The 22,071-nt window shown below is 34.3% G+C and overlaps 1 protein-coding gene across 2 annotated transcripts in view; it reads left to right on the top strand.

The window, feature by feature from the left end:
- The window catches only part of ERGIC2 (ERGIC and golgi 2), a 47,908-nt gene that overhangs the window by 9,766 nt on the left and 16,071 nt on the right, over positions 1-22,071 (top strand). For both annotated transcript variants that reach the window (XM_003405707.4, XM_064284444.1), the window contains exons 3-9: positions 314-422; positions 2,304-2,350; positions 3,802-3,872; positions 9,001-9,041; positions 13,004-13,105; positions 14,024-14,119; positions 21,707-21,762. In XM_003405707.4, the coding sequence (XP_003405755.1) occupies positions 314-422; positions 2,304-2,350; positions 3,802-3,872; positions 9,001-9,041; positions 13,004-13,105; positions 14,024-14,119; positions 21,707-21,762 (522 nt within the window). The remainder of the gene's footprint in view (positions 1-313; positions 423-2,303; positions 2,351-3,801; positions 3,873-9,000; positions 9,042-13,003; positions 13,106-14,023; positions 14,120-21,706; positions 21,763-22,071) is intronic.

The following is a 22,071-nucleotide window of genomic DNA, read 5'->3' on the forward strand; positions in this document are numbered from 1 at the left end:
ATGTGAGAAAATAAAACTTTTGTATCTTGTAATATTTTGGCAAATCTGTCTAGTGAGAGATGTCCTTAAAATTGAAGAAATAAAATACTTTCTCAACAGTACAAATGTTTGTGTTCATGTCTGTGCTCATTAGATCTTCATTTTTGAGCTGTTTCAGAAAAAAAAAAAAATTCCTGTACTAAACATTATCCTTTTATACTATTCACTCAAATGGCAGTCAATGAGGACATTTTTTTTGCTGAGTTAAATTTCACTTAAAATAGTTTCTGATTGTTTGATTGTTTTAATTTTCCTCCTTTTTTTGGTTTCTCAGTTTCTCTAATAGCGTTTACCACTATGGCTTTATTAACCATAATGGAATTTTCAGTGTATCAAGATACATGGATGAAGTATGAATATGAAGTAGACAAGGATTTTTCTAGGTAACTATTTTTTTTCTTGAAACGTCTTTAGATTCAAATTGTTTTAAAGATAAAACCTTTTAAAAAGCCTTTTTAAAAAAAGTCTTATTTTTTATATTTGGTTTATTTTACTTTTGAAGTAGTCTTGAAAATTACTCATTAATTGCATTTATTAGGTGGAACCTTTAAAAATCAAACACTTAAACACTAGTTAAATTCTAAAAGGAAGGTTGTCTGATTTATTATGTGCTTGCTTGAAAAGGTTAGGAGAACCATAATGTGATTTTTCTTAAATGTTTATTAAGGAGTAAATTGTTTAATGTTTTGAAATTTTTTACTCCTTAGAGTTTGAAATATTTGTTTGAACTGGAAAATAAATTGTCTAAAGATGTATTGCACTTATAACTTGGTTTCTACAAACTATATCCAATCTAAATTTTTATGTTAAGTAACATCACTTTTATACCTTTGAAAATACAGTGGCTTAAGAGATATATAATATACTTTATATGTATTTATTTGTGTTATTCACATTTTTTAATTGATTGGAGATAACAGGTTTATAATATTAAATTTACATTAGATAGAGAGACATAGTTCTCAATTCTAATCTTGGCTCTGCCATTTACTAACTGCATGACTTTAGGGAAGTTACTAAACCTGTATCTGCGTGCTTCAGTTTCCTTTTCTGTAAAATGAGAATAATAACTATAGTGCCTTTGTCATGGGGTTTATGAGAATTAATGAGTGAACATTTGAAAATTGCTGTATAGCCTTGGCTAGGTCACACAACTTACTTCTTTTGGACCTCAGTTTCTTCATCTGTAACATGAGTATTATTCTAGATACAATTGGTTTTCAAGGACTTCATTCTCATTTGTTTTTAGCAACAAAGAAACACTTTTTATTTGTTTCAAATGAAGTCTTATGTAATTCACCACACAAGTGTGGTGGGAACACTCATAAACCTCTCTGCTTGGCCTTTTTCTTTAGTTCCTGCAGTATCTCCTGAGCCTAAACTCCCAGACTTTTTTGAGCCACAGTTTGAAACGCTAGACAGCTTTAAGACTCAAAGCCTAAAATTCCAATTAAAACAGAATATATTATTAGAATGAAAACAGTTTTGATAGGAAATATAGGACTGAATTTCATTATACCAGTTCTCTTATTCACAGTGCTGAGATTGCAGTAAATAATTAATTCTGGTTTGAAAATTAATTTTATTTGAATTAATCAATGGAAAATAAAACTATGGTTGTGGCTTTTTAAAAGGTGATGCAAAAATTTAATTATCAGATGAATTTTATCTGCAAGTTTGATTGCATTTATCCTTAGTCATGCAGACCTAGTTTCCATTATGCCACTTCAATTGTTATGTGATCTTAAGCCAGTTGTTTATACTGCTCTGAGCTGTAGTGGCTTATCTGCAAAATTGTGAAGCTATCTACTTTATATGCCTGTGATAAAGAGTAAAGAAGATAATAGTTGTAGGGCATCTAGCATAATGCCTGATGTATAGCATTTATTTGATAAATAGATCTCATAGTTCATAATTCATGATAATGAAAGTTTTACATTTTTAAAGGAATATTCTATGTAAAGTTTATGCGAACAGAGGTTAAAACTTATTACTGAGTTACTTGAAGTTAGGGTTGCCCTAGGGTTTGATCGTGTGGTTGCCATTATTAAAGAATACTGTGTTAGAAACCTGTGAAATCAGAGGGTTAGAAAAATTGCAGAATAAAATTTTCAGCTGTAACGAGTATTTGTTTTGGCTGTAGCATATGCTACATTTTAGTATGCATATTTTATACTGTTTGAAATCCAACTTTTTCATAGATCAGTTTGTTCATGTTTCTTATGTACTTGGTGAGTACTATTTTTTACCTCTTTGTCTTTCAGCAAATTGAGAATCAATATAGATATTACTGTTGCCATGAAGTGTCAGTGTAAGTATAGTTTCAACCTGATGAATCCATGTATAGTTCAAACAATCGCCAGTAAAAAGTAAAAACCACTGATTGTATTTTAACTTTATTTTTCGTTTATACTACTTTAAAATTCTCTTGTTGTGTTATTTAATAATACAAGTTGTTTTTCCTCTCAAGCTTAAATTCTTTAAAAAGAGAATAGATTTAACTTTTGTACTGGTACAATTGAAATATAAGAAAATCAGAGGAAATTTTTTGGAATCAGCATTCTAGTTCAGTTATATCTTTCATTTCTTTCTTGTTTGGAGTACCAGTTTTCATACCCATATTCCAAAAACATATCCTGTTTATCTGTTTCACTTTGTCATCCTTTACTTTTACTTTGCATAGTAAAATGGAGATTCTAGTCTTTTGATTTAATAGTGATACATCACCCTTTTCTGTTTTATTCACTGGCTTTACTTGATTATACTTATAGAAATAGAAAAATGTTAATGTGTCAGATATAAAATGTCAAGATTGCTCTCCAAAATGAGGTTGCTTTTGTATGAAAAATATCTTTTAAGTTACTGCTTGAGAAGTAGAGATCAAGAATTGAGTAGTTCAGAAAAAAAATTTTTAAATGTGAAATAATTTTATCCAATTAAGGAGATTAATTTCTGGGGGAAATATCATCTTAGAACAACCTTAAGTCTTTTTTCCCTTTCCTTCATTTTTCATTATTTTATGGTAGTGGTTTTAAGAAACAAAGAGAGATTTTATGTCTAAACCTTTAGTTAGTGTTAATACTGAATATATCGTATTTTGGATACCATTAGAAATTTTAGCCTTTCAAAGGAAACTTCATATGTGTTGATTTTTTTTTTTTTAAAGGCATCAGTAGCTTTGCCTTAAGATGTCTTTTAATCTCTAAGAATAATTCTTATAATTAGTACTTTGTGCCACAGCCATCTAGTGGTTTTGATTAGTTCTTGCCAATTTTTACAGAGCTCTTCAGTTCAGCTTGTGCTTTTTACCATGGCGTTGTGGATCATAAGGAGCCCTGGTGGCACATTGGTTAAGCGCGGGGCTACTAACCAAAAGGTCAGCGGTTTGAACCCACCAGCAGCTTTGGGAGAAAAGACCTGGCAATCCGCTTCTGTAAAGATTACAACCTAAGAAACCCTATGAGGCAGTTCTACTCTGTCATATAGGGTCACTATGAGTCAGAATCGACTCAACAGCACACAACAGCAACATTCCGGGTCGTCTTTTGTACTGAGCAAGAGGTAGAAGAACATTATTAATTTTTAAAATAATTTCCACCTAAGCTATGTAATCCTGCTGTTTTAACTTTTGAACAAATAATCAGTGTAGGAAAGTGATTCTACCTATTTTGTGGATATTCTCTTTGTCATCTTAATTTGTTAGTTTATATCAGATATAGTTTGAGCATAGAATATGAATCTTCACATTTCTTTTTTATGCAGATGTTGGAGCAGATGTATTGGATTTAGCAGAAACAATGGTTGCATCTGCAGATGGTCTAGTTTATGAACCAGTAAGTTTGATTCACATGGTTTTAAATAATATGGTTTGAGGAATTGTTCCCTTGAAGCTAGTTTGATATTTACTTTTAGTTTTGACTAAGCGAGTTTTTATATGATTTCCTTTCTTATTTCAAAAGTAATAATCATGTTCTTTATCAAAAATTTAGGAAAACAGATAAGCACACACATAAAAAGGTTATGTTTAATACTGAAGACTTTAGGTAAGATAACCATTGTTAACATTTTGTATGAGATTTTGAAGATCATTTTACAACCTTATTTTATATTATTTGCTTATAATTCTCTTAGTCATCTAGTGCTACCATAACGCAAATACCACAAGTGGATGCCTTTAACAAAGAGAAATTTATTTTCTCACAGTCTAGTAGGTAACAAGTCCAAATTCAGAGCGTCAGCTTCGGGAGAAGGCTTTCTCTCTGTCAGCTCTGGAGTAAGGCCCTTGTCCTCAATCTTCCCCTGGCCAAGAAGCTTCTGAGGCGCAGCGACCCTGGGCCCAAAGGACGCGCTCTGCTCCTGGTGCTGCTTTCTTGGTGGTAGGAAGTCCCCAACTCTCTGCTTGTTTCCTTTTCCTTTTATCTCTTGAGAAATAAAAGGTGATGCAGGTCACACCCCAAGGAAAATCCTTTTATGTTGAATCAGGAATGTGGCCTGAACAAGGTTGTTACATCCCACCCTAATCCTCTTTAACCACAGAGATTATGATTTATAATACATAGGAAAATCGCAAAATGGAGGACAACCACACATGGCCTAACCAAGCTGACACATTTTTGGGGGGGACACAATTCAGTCCATGACAGCTTTATAATAGTTTTCTTTTTTCTTATAGTTCCTATAGTGATGAAATTTTCTTCTTTTCCTCTAGTGATTTGGAAACTCTGTGTCCTGTTTGTATTCTACTTTTACCAAATTTAAATCTCTAAAAATATTTGAGCCATATTTCTCTAGTCATAATCAAGAGTGAAATAGTATCTTAGAAGAGAAATTAACTTCTTTCTCCCTCCATCACACCTTCATTTCCCAAAGTTAGTGAAATGCTACCTTACTTTGTTTTCATAGCACAAGTTCTCTATAACATAATTGATTTACTAGAAAACACTGTTATATTACGGGGACAGGAAATGATGATAAGTTATGAATTGAACTAGCCCTAAACAAGCTTTTGAGAAGAAAGCATGGACTCCCCATCTCATTGAGGGTCTTCCTCTTTTACACTGACCCTCTACTTTACCAAGCATGATATCCTTCTCCAGGGACTGCCCTCCTGATAACAATGTTCAAAGTATGTGAGTAGTAGTCTTGCCATCCTTGCTTCTAAGCAGGATTCTGGTTGTACTTCTTCCAAGACAGATTTATTTGTTCTTTTGGTAGTCCATGGTACATTCAGTATTTTTTGCCAACACCACAGTTCACAGGCATCTATTCTTCTTTGTTCTTCTTTATTTATGGTCTAGCTTTAGTACATATATTAGGCTATAGAAAACACCATGGTTTGGGTCAGGTGCACCTTAGTCTTCAAAGTGACATTTTTGCCTTTTGACACTTTAAAGAGTTCTTTTGCAGCAGATTTACCCAGTGCAATGCATCTTTTGATTCCTTGACTGCTGCTTCCATGGGTGTTGATTGTAGATCCAAGTAAAACGAAATCCTTGACAACTTCAATTTTTTCTCCATTTATCGTGATCTTGCTTATTGGTCCAGTTGTGAGGATTTTAGTTTTCTTTATGTTGAGGTGCAGTCCATACTGAAGGCTGTGGTCTTTGATCTTCATCAGTAAATACTTCAAGTTCTCTTTACTTTAAGCAAGCAAGATTGTGTCATCAGCATAATGCAGGTTGCTAATGAATCTTCCTTCAATCCTAATACCCCATTCTTCTTCATATAGTCCAACTTCTCAGATTATTTGCTCAGCATACAGATTGAATAAGTATGGTGAAAAGATACAACCCTGATGCACACCTTTCCTTTCTTTAAAGCACGCAGTATCCCCTTGTTCAGTTTGAATGACTGTCTCTTGGTCTATGTACAGGTTCCTCATGAGCACAATTAAGTGTTGTGGAATTCGCATTCTTTGGAGTGTTATCAATAATTTGTTATGATCCACACAGTCGAATGCCTTTGCGTAGTCAATAAAACACAGGTAAACATCTTTCCGGTATTCTCTGCTTTCAGCTAGGATCATCTGACATTAGCAATGATGTCCCTGGTTCCACATCCTCTTCTGAATCTGGTGTGAATTTCTGGCAGTTCTCTGTCTATATAGTGCTGCAGCACACCATAGTATGGCAAACTGACAGATGCATGGCCGGGGGGATTCACCATGGTATCCCAAATTTCCTTTTCTGCTTGCTTTGACAGCCAAAATATAACTGGTGTGACTGTCCTCATTACGAGCCAGCTGTGACAATGTTCTTGCTTAATTTAGAACTGCAGGCCAAATATAAACTAGGAGTAAGTGCTGATGTGGCATCCTTTCACTGTGTGGTCTCTGTCACCTGATTGAACACCTAAAAGCGTTCCCAAGGTGGAGATTGGCTCTTTCTAAGCGGTCTTATCTTTTTTCACCTGTATTCTCTGCTGCTCTGAACTGAGGGAGCCCTTTTACTTGCTGCCTACGTGGGCTTTTCTATTCCCATGAAATAAATTATGTAATGAGACCTTTTCTCAGTTTGGCCTCCCTTCTATGCTGTCTTGCATAAGTTTCTAACATACGGATAATAATTTAAATTATTTAAAATGATGTAAAGTATGTCCTACTTTATATGTTTCTTTGTGAGAATTTGGTTATGAGGGAACTTAAAGTGTTTATATATTATCTCAAACTTTTTTTTTTTAAATTTATGCTATTTCTCTAGCATTCTCTCCATATTCTGAGTGTCCATTTTATGCACTCTCTTTTTTCACAGTTTTTACTATAATTCTTGGTTTTGTTTATCTTTTTTTTCTGTCTCGTCTCTTCAGTGGATTTTAAGCTTCCTAACACTTCTTTATTAACAGCATTAACTTTATTCTTTCCCTTTTTATAGTTCCTAAAATATGTAGCATAATTCCTTGCAGATACTAGGTATTCAGTAAATATGTTAGGATTATGTAATAGTGACAATATAGTTGATTATTGCATCGTAAGCAGTTTCTGCCACATTTCCCAATCGTTTGTAGAAGAGACATTTTATTTAACTTTAACTGTCATATAACTCCAGGTGCTCCTTGGAAACTCTACGGGGCAGTTCTACTCTGTCCTACAGGGTTGCTATGAGTCGGAATCGACTTGACGGCAGTGGGTTAGGTTTTGGTTGTCATATAACTAAAACTCATGTCTTAATCAGTCAGTTAGGAATGTCAAAATGTCTAACTGTATACTTCAATAGTTTTTTAAAATGTTTACCGAAAAACCCAGTGCGGTCGAGTTGATACCGACTCATAGCAACCCTATAGGACTGAGTAGAACTGCCCTATAGAGTTTCCAAGGAGAAATGTTTAGTTAGGTATTAATTACCTTGTTCTAATTTATATTAAAAATATTTAAGAATTGTTATCCTTAATGTGAAGTTATTTAAAGATTGTTTTTGTTTTAAATTTTTTTCTTACTGTTTTAATATATGTTCTAAATATTAAAAACCTAATGCCAATAACTTTATGAGTTCTAAGCCATAACAGAAAATATGCTATGATGGTTACTGTTTTGATATATACTAGTATGTTTAGTTATAGTTTATTTCAAGAAAAGAATAAAAGGTGGGAAAGTGAGGAATATACAAGTGTGCACTTTTTAGTCATTCCTCTTTTGTAAACTGAAAAAAAGAAAGTGGTGCCGAAAAGAGAGGCAGGTGATTAAAGATGTAGAAAAAAACTTTGACTTTCTGCTTCCTCGTAGGCAAAAAAGGAAAGAATAATAACAAGCTCACAAGGTTGTTATAAAGGTTAAGTGAGATAATGAATTAAGTACCACAGTGCCTAGCATGAAGTAGCTACACCGTAGTTCTTTTGCACCTTTGTGCTAAGCACCATGCTAAACAGTTTGGGTAATTCAAGGGAAGAATCATATAGTCCCTGGGATCAATAATTTTATTTACAAAGTAACTGGAGAGCACTTGCAGGTAGCCTCATCTGCTTGCCATGATGTGTTATACAGATATTAGCATTGTTTTGTATGTGCCATGAAGTGGAAAAGGTTGTAAAGCATGGTAGACAAGCTCAGTAGGGGGAGTAATCAAAGCGAACATCAGAAAGATAGAGGCACTTTAACCTGGATCATATGGTGTGGAGAAATTAAATAGACATGAGGATTGTCACAGGAAACGGACGGTCCCAGGCTGGTATAATCAAATTTGCAAAGGCACAGAGATAAAACTGGTAGTATGAAAGATTTTTCAAGTTTGGTTTGAGAGCATGGGTTTTTGGTAGGGAGAATAGTGGGTTAAAGCCTGATTGTGGAGGAATAATTAAAATATTGAAAAATTAAAAAATGGGTTTAATATGCTTTGTTATAAATTGGCTTTATAAAAATGAAAAATGGGTTTTTTTGTTGTAAAACTGAATTACCACAGACCATGAGAAGCTTGCACATTTCTTTCTGATTCTGTTAGTAACCAAGTCCAACTTCAAATTGACGTGGATGGTGCCCAGATAAAATACCTTTAATTGTTTTTTGTTGGTTAATATATTTGGAGATTACAGTGCCATTGTTGGCTTATTTCAAGAATTGTTGATTTTGTTATATTTTCCCAACCAGAACATGGGCTTTGATTACTTGAATATTGTACTTAAGCTGTATGTCTTTTTTTTTTTTAAGACTGTTGAGTTTCATGCTAACATCATTTAGATGGTTTCAAGTTCTAACACATCGTTTTGTACATATAATATATTGCTTACTCACATTGATTTCTAAAATGTATGTAACTAACAAAAATATTTGATTATTAATATTTCTTTATGGCATTTTTGAATGAAAGTATCATTTAAATCTTTTAGTTTTATTTAGATTAAATGTAAATCATGAATACTTTTAAGTATAATATAAATTTATGTTTCTTGTTGAAAGAAAATTAAAAAAAAAAGTGTGATATAAAAGCCAAGAGAATTTGACAGTGCTAGTAAGTATGTTTTCTTTTATTTCAGGCAATATTTGATCTTTCACCACAGCAAAAAGAGTGGCAGAGGTAAATAAGTAAACAGAGTATTGTGGTCTATAAAAACCTAAATCACATTTGTGGGAAGTTTTATTATTTTGTCTATTGAAAACTGTCCATAGATTAACACATTGTTCTAGGCATTTTTTTGTATATTAGCAGAATAGAATGTATAATATAATCCTTGAAGTTTCAAAAGTTGTATCAGATCTTAGGAAAGTCATGCATAATATTTTCTCTATTGCACCTTGAATTATAAATTTTAGTTAAGTTCAATTTGAATAGAAAGGATATAAAGGAAAAGTAAAAGCCCTCTCATCATTCCCTAAACCTAGGTCACCGAATAATGGAAATAACCAGAGTTAAAAGTTCCTTGTATAGCCTTCTAGAAATTTTCTTTGCGTGTGGAATTTCCTATATGTTTGCATATTAGCTTATGCTATTTTTTTTTTTTTCTTAATAAAAATGGGATCATTCCATACATGTGTTCTGTAACTTGCTTTTTCTTACCTAACTTTATGTTTTGGGCATCTTTCCATTTTAATACACATGTTAGTCCAGTGTGTGGATAGACTATAGTTTATTTAGAAGCCTTATTGATGGGCATTTAATTGCTTCCAGAATTTTAATATTAAAAGAATGCTTTAGTAAACATCTTTGAGACTGTTTCTTTGTGGACTTGTGACGGTAGATAGATAGAAAATCTATAGAAATGGGATTTTTATTTCAGAGTATTTAATTCAACATTTTGATAGGAAGTGCCACATATCCAACCAAAATATTGTTTCATCTTCACTCTGAAACTGAGTGCTTGTTTCTGTACAACCTCACTAACAGTGAGTATAACCAGACTTTTTTTATTTTTGCTAGTTTGTTGGGTGAAAATGGTACTTATTTTAATTAGCATTTCTTTAAGAAGCAATTGAATATCTTCGTGGATTTTTTTCCCCATTTGTATTTCCTTATCTGTGAAACTTTATTCATGCTGTTTGCCCATTTTGTTTGGTTGTTGGTCTTTTTCTTAAAAATTTAAAAAAACTCTTTATATAAAGAAATTTGCCTTTTGTCTGTTACAAGTGTTTTTTTTCCTCACTATATACTGCTATTTCTTCTATTTGGCTTCCAGGCTTTGTCTTGTGCTTAGAAAGGCATTTTAAGATTACTATTTATTATTATTAAATTTTTTTTTTCACCCATTCCCTTCCCCCTCAAATCCCTAAATACATTTCAAAGGCCTTTTAATTTCTGATTTCACCCTTTTGGGAGACGTTAATCAAGTTTATTTGAACAAAAAGCACTGAATATTAAGTGTACTCTGGGCTTCTAGTGCTTGTAGTAGAAGACCACCTAGGTACAAAATACTTTAATCCAGAAATATTCAAGTGAAGTGTCTGGGATTTTATTCAGAGTACAAGACTAGCAATAAGTGGGAACAGAGATTTTGTTTTTACTGCTACAATGACAGATGTTTTCCATCATAGTAGAATTTTTATGTACCTGAATGTGTAGAATATTAGCTTGGGTGTGTATTGGTAATTCGAAGCAGAAATTTTACACACACACACACACACACATACACACACACACACACAGAGTTTGATGTTATCAAACCTTTACTCACTGCTCAGCACCAAAAGTGAACTCTAGAATATAATGCGTGAGTAATTGTGAAGCTTTTAATTTCTGCTGGCTTTGGATCCAAAGATTCTAAGTCTTTAGATGTATTGATCTGAAGATGTCATCTGACTTCTTGGAAGCTTCCCCAATTACCATATGTACTGCGTCTGAATAGGTATTTTGTACTAGGTCTCGAATGGCCTAAAGATAGTCTGACATGCTCCTGAATAATGCGCATACTAAAATCTTCTTTACCTTTAGAATTTACCAAGAGATTTAAATTTACTCTCAAGTGGTAGTATGCTTTCTTAAAATATTGAGACTCTCAATAATCACACTCTTTCTGTAGATGTAAATTTCATTCCCTGCTTGGACTTAGCCTTTCTGGTTTCTGCTTATTATTTCTAAATTTAATATTTATTTCGAGCCGGATATAGTATAAAAATGACTTGTTATTTTGAATAAGCCTGTTTTACCAGTGTTCTAAGTAGGTGGTGCATCAGTATTTTCTCTCTTACTTGCACTTCTAGAAAATGTTTATCGTTGTGGGATATGAAGTATTAATCAGATTTACATTTACATTATTTAGATTTTCCAAAATTATTTTTTATTTTTTAATATTATGTGTCAGGTGAAAATTTACACAGTGAATTAGATTCTCATTTAACGAATTTTATACAAATTGTCCGGTGACAGGGGTTATAATTTTCACAATGTGTCAACATTATTTCCATTCTGTTTATTCTGTTTCCATTGATCAAGCTTCCCTGCCCTTCTTTGCCTTCTTATCTTTGCTTTTGGGTAAATGTTGACTGTTTGGTCTCATATAGTTGATTATTTAAGGGACACATTACTCACGTTTATTTTAGAAGCCAATCTATTATTTGGCTGAAAGGTGACCGCTAGGAGTGGCGTCAGTGCCAAGTTTAAAAGGTATCTTAAGGCGATAGCCTCAGGGTTCTTTTACTCTCTATTGGTCCAGTAGATCTGGCTTTTTTAGGAATTTGAGTTTTGTTTTACATTTTTCTTCCATTTTCTTCAGGACTTTGTATTGTGTTTCTGGTTAAACGGTCCGTAATGGTAGCCAGGCACTCTATAGTTCTTCTGGTCTCAAGTTAGAAGAACCATGGTTCCTTTGGGCTATTAGCCCTGTAGACTAGTTTCTTCTTTGAGTCTTTGGTTTCCTTTATTCTCTTTTGCTTCAGACAAGTAGAGACCAGTGGTTGTACTTTTATTTTTAAGTGCCTGTGTTTGTATATAATTTTTAACTTGCTGAGTTAGAATTTTGCTACAGATGACTTGGTTATTTAAAGTTAGAGAATCAAAGGAGGTAACATAAGACAACAACAAAAGATGCAAAGTAATTGCTGAAAATGGTGAGAGGCAACATGTGGGAGAGGGGAAAAATTTATTATTGCTTTTGTCATTTGGGATAAATTATTTCATAAGTTATTGTGAACATAAAAATTTTATTTAAAAAATCTTCCAACAACTAGTTTGTCCTTTGTGTATTAGGTATATTTAAAAAGCCTACCGTTAGTTCTCAAATGTATACTTTCTTCCCTATAATTCAATGATTCATATGTTGATACTATTTTTAAAAATTGTAGGAAGAACAGAATATTTTGTTTGAGATGACCTTGTCATTGAATGAGGTTCAACTTTTTAGGTTATGGGGAAGCCAGATGATATTGCATGGCACTGTGGCCTTATATGTAATGAGAATCAGATAGTTGTGGTATGGATGTATACCCCAGCAATCTTCTACTTCAGGTCCATCAAGTCTATCGTGTGTCCCCTTATTTGTCTTTTCTTTGATCTGTAACACTTAATTCAATACTTGACAAAAAGTAAGAATTTTGTAAATTCTGCCTGCGTGGATGATGAATTTAGATGCCCTGGTGAGCAGATCATCATCCGACTCGTAGTGACCCTATAAGACAGAGTAGAACTGCCCCATAGAGTTTCCAAGGAGCGCCTGGCAGATTCAAACTGCCAACCCTTTGGTTGGCAGCTGTAGCACTTAACCACTACACCACCAGGGTTTCCATGAGTCGGAATCGACTCACCAACGCTGGGTTTGGTTTGGTTTGTTTTGGTGAGCAGATGCTCCTTCTTAGTGACCCTGACTGCGTGTCTGTTATTGCTGAAATTAGACATGCTCCTGGACCTCTAGCCACCTCACCTCACTTTCCCTTCTATCAAGGAAATGCTGGAGGAAAACTTGGTACTTGACTTAGAAAGATTGGTAATTCTACTCCCTCTGATAATAAGTGTATGACTTAGCTAAATCTGCTCACCATTGTTATTTTTTAGTAAGTGTTCACTTTCTTTGTATACCTTATTCTATCAATTATTGTTTGTGTTGTATTTAGGATGCTGCAGCTTATACAGAGTAGGCTGCAGGAAGAACATTCGCTTCAAGATGTGATATTTAAAAGTGCTATTAAAAGTGCATCAACTGCACTTCCCCCCAGGTGAGATGCATTTTTTAAATATGCAGCTATTTATTATGAATTTATTTTGACATAGTTTTAGTATTGGTTTAGTTCTCTGAATTTTACTTTTCTTAGAGAAAATGGGATCATCCTGTACTATGAAGATACGTTTTACTTTTAAATTTATAGCCTGATATTGATTGAGGTTATCACAAATACGTTACTCATTTTCATTAACCAATTTTCTCTTTTATGTGTGTAGTGAACCTTCTTGTTTTGTTACTTCATTGTTTTACTTTTGTTACTGTGTAAATGTCCTCCATATAAAATTGTATTAGGTTTTAAGAGAACACATTAGTTACTTTTACTTTTATAAGAATGTCTAAGTTTTGGCTAGGAATTTTTTTTTTTTTTTTATATATAATTGCATTTTTTTTTCTTTTATACATTTAGAATAGTGGTATTTGGAAATTCATGATCATGAAATGAAATCATGGAAACCATTTAAATTTAAGAATATATAAGGAGATTTTACATTTACTTAAGAGAAAAATGTCACTGTATCTTTGAATTTAGATGGCATCTCATTTTTATTCACATTCTCCCCTCCTCCTTAAAGTGCCAGAAACAGAAGAAAGCATGTCTTTGTTGGACTAATTCTTTCTTTTAATTTTTTCTTTTGTCATTGGGTTTAATCGGCTAGTTAGATTTGAAGAACCATGCAATTTTAGATTTGTGTAAATACAATGGTTATATAATAATGTTCTTCCATTTTATAGATGTGTGATTTTTGTAAATTAAAGGACTTCAGAAAATTGCTATTCTCTTTTTAAAATTTGCAACATTGTCTAAAAAACATTCCTGAGGAATTTTTCTCTCTCAATGAAATTTTCCCACCATGAAATGGTGACTATATTGAATATGCCTTGAAAATCTTAATATATCTTGTTGTAACAGGGAAGATGATTCATCCCAGCCTCCAGATGCTTGCAGAATTCGAGGTCATCTATATGTCAATAAAGTAGCAGGGAATTTTCACATAACTGTGGGCAAGTATGTTCTTTTCACTTACTGAAAATACTTTAGACAAGGTGGGAGCTTAGTTAAACGTAAATCTTCGCTAATCAAATAATATGAAAGATTGCTTAAAATGTGTGTATCTGTAGTTTTGATGTCATGAGGTATTGATGTTTGGGGCTTCAGTCTCAGGCCAGAAAAGATTACTAACTTTAAAAACTACTTTAAAACACAAGTAAAGCAATCATGTAATATTTTATATATTAAATTAACTGTAGGTAAATCCTAATTAGAACTTTTTGATTGCCAAGTTTCAATACCAGAAAGCTCTTATCTAAACATTTTGTTAATTTATTCATTTTATTGGTATGGTATTAGGTTTTAGTTTTCTTTTACTTTTCGGTGGTACTCATAAAAATGTGATCCCAGACAAATATTTTCACATTGTTAAAAATAAGTTTCCTGGGTGGCACAAACAGTTTGTGCTTGACTACTAACCCACAGGTTGGTCGTTTGAACCCACCCAGTGGTACCACAGAAGAAAGGCCTGGCGATCTGCTTCCATAAAGATTACAGCCATGAAAATCCTATGGAGTAGGTCTACTCTATCACACATGGGTCACCGTGAATTGGAATCGACTTAACAACAATGTTTGGTTTTTGGTTGGGCTGAAGTTAAATTAGTTAAAAGTTAGGGGAAAATGACCACCTACCTTCGTGAGCAGCACTCAGCACTGTAACTCTCATATAAGTAAACACTTGATACATTTCTGAATCAGTGAGCAGATACCCTTCCTCCTTCCGTCTTCTCTCTTTTTTTTTATTTATTAAATATAGAGCTGTATAGATGAACAATTTTTTCTGGTAAAGGGACATTCTTTGAGTCCTTGCTGTGTGCAAAGTATCAGACTAAGGATAAAACAGTGAAATAAATGGAGAGGGTCTTGCCCTTATGGCACAACATTTGGTGAGAGAATCTGAGCTTAATAAACAGTGAATTACATTATTAGGTATTTAATTATAGTTGTATTGAGGGCTATAAAGGAGAAGTATGACTGATAAGAGACTATGTAACGAGGTACCTGACATACTCTATAAGTCAGCGAAGGCTTTATTGAGGAAAACCTTTGAACACTAGTGGATGATTGAGGGATTTAATGTATAAAAGAGAGGAAAGGCATTCTAGGCAATGAAGTAGGAAAGATCATGGCTGAGGGGTAGATTTTTTTTAGTATAGAGATAGCATTAGACTTTAGTGAACAATGACTTTGATGTTTACAATTTGTAGACCGAACAATTATTTGAACTCTTTGGTCCTTCTCTCCTTAAATTTCCATGTTTTGTTGTTTTATTACTGTTGCCAGGACCCATTCTACCTGGTTTCCCGCCACGTGGCTGGGAACCTTGGAATGTTTGAGTACTACCTCATCATAGAGGTAGTACATATTATTTGGCTCAAGGAAATTTAGAAAAAAACTTTGCATCATTGAATGCAAACAATTCCCTAATCTAAGACTGACTGAAAAAGGGAAACTTCAACAAATATTGTATGAGCCTATATTATAGCTTTTCTTTTTGTCCTATTTGGTCTTTCCCAAATTCACTTCTTTCTCCATGTAACAACTCATATCATCAATAAGAGAGGCAGAAGGTAAAAGCATTTGGTACGTGTCATCTCTGGAACATTTTATAAGCCTTCTCTTGATTTTTGGTACTAGGTGTTTCAAGTTCAATATTGATCTTTTTAAAGATCTCATTACCTCTCAGATACAATGCTTTTCTCAACTATAATGTAAAAGAAAAATAGACAACATGATTTATAGCGTAGTAATACATATTTCAGTATGCAGATGCCTGAGCATGAGTACGCTAGAAGACCTAATGAATTAGACAGATGCTTGCCACCTGTATGTAGAATCATTAGGTGTACAACAACTACAGATACATACTGAAACAAATATATTGGCAATTCAGATACCATGAGTGGCATTTCTGTGGATGAGATGCCATTCTGTGATAGTCAACAACTCTTTGTAATAATGTGAACAAAGTATCTTCCCTCAGCTTCCTGAGAAATTTACAAAGTACTTTGTAAAATGGAATTAAGTTCTAGACTCAGAAAATTATAAATAGGTTTTTCACACACACGAATGTCCCTTGGACATTCACAGGGGAATTGTTTTACTGCCCAGTGCATTGCAAGATGCCTTGCTTCCCTTACTGCTGTTCACTAAATGCCAGTAGCAGCTCCTCCCTAATAATCGTGATAACCAAAAGCGCCTCCCCCGGTCCCTCACCGATTTTCAAATAACCTTTCCTCCAAAATAAAAATCAACAGACTAGATTCCTATCTGAGAGGTAAAAATGCAATGTGCCAAGAAAAAAAAAAAAAAGATAAATTCTGAATCTCTGGCCTCACCATGGAGAGTAACTAGATTTAATTTGATTAACTTTTAATTTTTTTGAAAGACGCTTGCTTATGTTGTTATTTCGTAAATGTTTGTGTGCATTTGTTAGAGAGAAAAGAGCAAAGTACAGCTTAAAAGGGTTCTCTTTTCCTCTCAGAATAAAATCCTGGGTGGTGAAAGAAACTGTCGATGTAATTTGGTCATTCAGAAAATTACTCTTTCTGAATTTGTACCGTTTGAATGCTGTAGCTGGAATACTGGTAGAGCACTGGTGTCAGTGGAGTTAAGAAAATAAGCTACAACTCTAGACTTTCTCTATAGTAGGAAGTTTGAGGTAATATACATCGCCGTAAACACAGGATTTTACCAGACCGAAATACTAATCGTTCCAGTGCATAAGGGAGATGTTTTACTGCACAAGATTTTTATCATACTTTATGTTGGATGTTACTGTATTTTCCTACCCATTATATTACTTGCCTTTTGTTTTTTTCTTAAATGTCCAGTCCTCTGCTGAGTACAACATAAAAAAAATAAATAAATGTGTAGAACCAGTAGGGCATTTAATTGAAACCAGACAGTGACATTTATTTGGTTACAAATAAGTAGAGAAAGAAGACTGTTTTGGCGGGGGGGGGGGGGCGGAATTTTTATTTCCACTTCTTTTAGTTAATCGTTAGAACTGGTAACTGGGTAAAGCGGGAGTGGGGAATAATTTCAGGAAATCTCCAAAGTGATGTTTTGAAATTTTTTTGACCAGGAATGAGGGAGGATAGTAGTTATTCCTGAAAATATAAAGGAATAAAAGAACCAGTTAAAGCTGCAGAGATAACAATATATAGCAGAACAAAGGGCAAGGCTTATTGTAGGCGTAGGCAAACTATAACCTGAGGGCCAAATCCAGTCCACCACCTATTTTTGTATGGCACATGAATTAAGAATGGTTTTTACATTTTTTAATGGTTGAAGAGGTATCAAAAGGAGAGTAATATGTCATAACACATGAAAAACATGAAAGTCAAATTTCAGTGTCCGTAAAGTTTTATTGGAAGACAGCCATACTAGTTTGTTTACATGTGGCTGCTTTTGCATTACTTTGCCAGAGTTGAGTACTTGTGACAGATTATATGTGACTCTCTTCATCACTTTATGCTGTGGCTTGTACACTGCAATTCAGTGATGTAGTTATAACTTGATAGCATTACATGCCATGTGTATTGCTGTACTGAAACTTTTTATTTTTTATTCCTGTATCAAAACAAGAAAAGAGAAATATGGACTTTGAAATGTACTTTTAAGGCATAGCAGAGTATGGATTATTTTGTTATCAAATTTGACCATAGAACATTATGTTTATTATGCAGTGACACTATAGCTGTGCTAAAAGAAATACAATATATATCAAAATTAACAAACTATTTAGGTGAAGGGAAAGACAACACACAATACAGGAGAGGTCAGCACAACTAGACTAAACCAAAAGCAAAGAAGCTTCCTAAATAAACTGAACGCTTCGAAGGCCAGCATAGCAGGGTTGGGGGTTTGGGGACCATGGTTTCAGGGGACATCTAAGTCAATTGGCATAATAAAATCTATTAAGAAAACATCCTGCATCCCACTTTGGAGAGTGGCGTCTGGGGTGTTAAATGCTAGCAAGCGCCCATCGAAGATGGATCAATTGGTCTCAACCCACCTGGAGCAAAGAAGAATGAAGAACACCGAAGACACAAGGTAATGATAAGCCCAAGAGACAGAAAGGACCGCATAAACCAGAGACTACACTAGCCTGAGACCAGAAGAACTAGATGGTGCCCGGCTATAACTGATGACTGCCCTGAAAGGCAACACAACAGAGAACCCCTGAGGGAGCAGGAGACCAGTGGGATGCAGACCCCAAATTCTCATAAAAAGACCAGACTTAATGGTCTGACTGAGGCTAGAAGGACCCTGGAGGTCATGGTCCCCAGACCTTCTACTTGCCCAAGACAGGAACCATTTCCAAAGCCAGCTCTTCAGACAGGGATTGGAGTGGACTATGGTATAGAAGATGATACTGGTGAAGAATGAGCTTTTTGGATCAGGTAGACACATGAGACTATGTTGGCATCTCCTGTCTGAAGGGGAGATGAGAGGGTGGAGGAGGTCAGAAGCTGGCTAAAAGGGCAGGAAAAGAGAGAGTGGAGGGAAGGAGTGGGATGTCTCATTAGGGGGAGAGCAATTAGGAGTATATAGATAGCAAGGTATTTATAAATTTTTGTATGAGAGTCTGACTTGATTTGTAAACTTTCACTTAAAACACAATAAAAATTAAAAAAAAACTAAACGCTAATCACAATATTCCTAAGGCACAGGAAAGCAATGTTAGGAAAATTTAAAAAATTTATAATGGAATATCTCTGTACAACAGAATGTTTTTCATAAAAATGAAAATGACGCAACTGCAGTAAGTTTCCAGGTGGTTCAATTTGTTAGCCGAGTAAGGAAAGCCATTTACTGAGAAGTTAATGAAATAGTGTTTGATTACAGCAGCCAAAGAAATGTGTCCAGACAAAGTAAAGTTCCTAAGACTATCAGCCTTTTGGCAAGAAGAGTTCCTCCAACTTGAGGGCATTGAGAGCAGCATTAATAGCCAATTAAAAAGCAAGTCAAGTGGTTTCATGGGACATCCCAGTTAATAAGCCTAATAACATATTGAGTGCTTCTGTTCTGCCTCCTAGTTGGTTGTGTAGTTCCTGGGGTCTTAAAAGCTTGCAAGTAGCCATCCAAGGCACAACAATTGGAGCATCTGGAGCAACAGGAATAGGAGGAGGATATGGAATGTGTGGCTGATTGCCTCCATGAACAACTGCCTCCTTTGCCATGAGACCAGAAGAACTGAATGGTGCCCAGCTACCATTACCGAATATTTTGATCAAAGATTCTACAGAAGAATCCTGATCAAAGGGGGAAAATGCAGAACAGAATTTCAGATTCTGACAAACGTCGGACTTTCTGGAGCCATGGAGGCTAGATGAGCCCCTGAAACTGTTGCCCTGAGATAATCTTTAAATCTTAAACCAAAAATGTCCCCTGAAATCTTAAAACCAAACAATAGTTTAGCTTAACTGGTGAAAATGTCTGCCTTGAGCATTGTATTCTATTAAGAACTATCTATATGGGATCAAAGTGACAATGGCAACCCAAAAGATAGATAGGAACCTTAGGGGGCAGCGAGTTTATTATGCCAGTGGAGCAGGAACAACTCAGAAAAGGAGGGTGAGAATGGTTGCTCAACTTGAAGAATGTTACCAGTGTCATGTAGAAACTGTTGAACTGGTATATGTTTTGCTGTTTACATTCTCAACAACAACAACAAAATAAAATTTTAAAAAATCAAGGCAAATGATTTTCAGTGATTTTCCTTAACTCTTGAGTAGTTGACAGATGTGCTCAGTTGTTGTTATTTAAGGAGTCAATACTGAGCTTGAAGTAAGTGAAGAATTAGCTTCAATAAATAACGTGTAGAAAAACTACACACAAGAATATTTTCAAAGGAGTTTAGAGAACATAAATTCAGTACAACCTGAGGTGGAGCCTGTTAAGATGTATTTTAACTGATGGTGGTAAAAATGTGTGTGGGGTAGAAAAAGGCTTCCTTGAATAAATTTTCAAAGTTATGAAAATATAAGTTGTTTGAAGCCTGTGGTTATTCCTTATATCATCAGCAGGTACTTTACAGAAAATGTTCGAATCTCTCGGGTCTCTTTGAATCAGCAGTGTCATTGGTGAACTTCACTTGCTCTGGTGGAGTTAACCATTGTCAGTTCCATGAATTTTTGTCAGAAATAAAAGCTGAGCCCCCCAACTTGCCCCACTCTGTAACAGTTTGATGGGTTAGCAGTGGTAAAGTTTTATTATGATTTTTTTTTTTTTTTTTTTTTAGCTCAGGACCTAGATTGGAATTTTTCTAAACAAGAGTAACTGCCATCAGCCACTATTAACAAACTGAATAGCTTTGGGAATTATTTTTGTACAGACTTGATAATGTTTCTTAATAAATTTAACCTAAAATTAAAAGGCAAAAACTGTGCTTATATACAAAACTTACACTGTGATAAAATTATTTCAATGACAGGTTTTGTCAAGCTGCTGTATACACTGCCTGATCTGTCAGTAGTTAAAACAAGACTCGAGATCTCCATTCCCACACTTGGATGTATTTTGTGTGTGTGTGTGGTAAAATATGTATAACAAAATGTTTGCCATTTCAGCCATTTTTATGTGTACAATTCTGACATTGATTACATTTACCGTGTTGTGTAACCATCACCACTATCTGTTACCAAATTTTTCCACCACTTTTTACAGTAACTCAGTGCACCTTAAACAGCAGCTCCCTATTACCCTTCCTGCCTGTCTCTGGTAACTACCAGCTAGATCTTGGTCTCTATATTTGCCTGTTCTAGATATTTCATATAATGTACTCGAATATATTTTACATACTTGAACTGCAGTTCCAGCAGTGTTTTTAGACCTTGATGCAAGTGCAAAGGAAGTTTTCATATTTGAAAATCCATTTAACTGTATAATCTAGAAGCTTTTTCCTTAATTGGGAATGATTAATCTGAAATGTAATGACATGTTAAAAGACAAGCATCAAAAGAAAAATCTAATAAGAGTTCTATAAATGCCTTCTAAGCAGTGAATATGCTCAGTTAAAACATATGCTCATGGATTGATATGTTCAAAGATGAAATATGTAAAACCTCATTAGAGATCACCATTAATAAACATTTGCGATCAGTTTTGAAAATAGGGAACACTAACTAAACGCCAATTAAGTGAAGTATTTTCTTCCTGAGATAAAGAATTCCATTCTTGTCCCTAGTATACCTATATTATAAAAAAATTATTCTCAAGCATTAAATTTTGAATTTAATAAAAAATTTGTGAAATTTGTTTTCTTGGTATCCAAGTAATTACATAATATACATGATATTGCATCTTGGTCAACAAAGCCTATAATATTATATGGCTTTTTAAAGAAAAAAATTGGCAATCTACCCCACCCCCAGGTTTATTGCTGAAATGAGTAGGCATGTCTACTTAAATCATAGGACAAATGCATTCTTGTATTGTTTTTTAGTACAAAAAATTATAATTTAAGAAAGATCCATTTTCTGACTTTAGTTATGTATTAAAATATTATTTCTTACTCTCTTTTTCCTCCTTTCAGGGCAATTCCACATCCGCGAGGCCATGCACATTTGGCAGCACTTGTCAACCATGACTGTAAGCAGTTTCTGAAAAATTTCTTGTGAAGATATCCTTGAAAAGAAAGTGGTGTGTGTGTGTGCATGGGTCTGTTTTAATTTTAGTTTACCTACAAGGTCGGGCTCTGAAAGTAGGCTGTTGTGAAAACAGATGTCCAAAGAAGAAAATAAATGACTGAAGATTCTAATCCATTTTCTCTCGTCTTTAAGCTGTCTGTATTTGTAACAGGTCATAGTTTCAGAAGTTGCTGAGGTAGGAAGGAAAGCTTGAATGTACTTTGTATTACTTTGTACATGTTTCCACTAATTTTTATGGATTATAATGTAT

The sequence above is a fragment of the Loxodonta africana genome, chromosome 4 (assembly GCF_030014295.1).
Source record: "Loxodonta africana isolate mLoxAfr1 chromosome 4, mLoxAfr1.hap2, whole genome shotgun sequence".
In the NCBI taxonomy this organism is placed as follows: domain Eukaryota; kingdom Metazoa; phylum Chordata; class Mammalia; order Proboscidea; family Elephantidae; genus Loxodonta; species Loxodonta africana.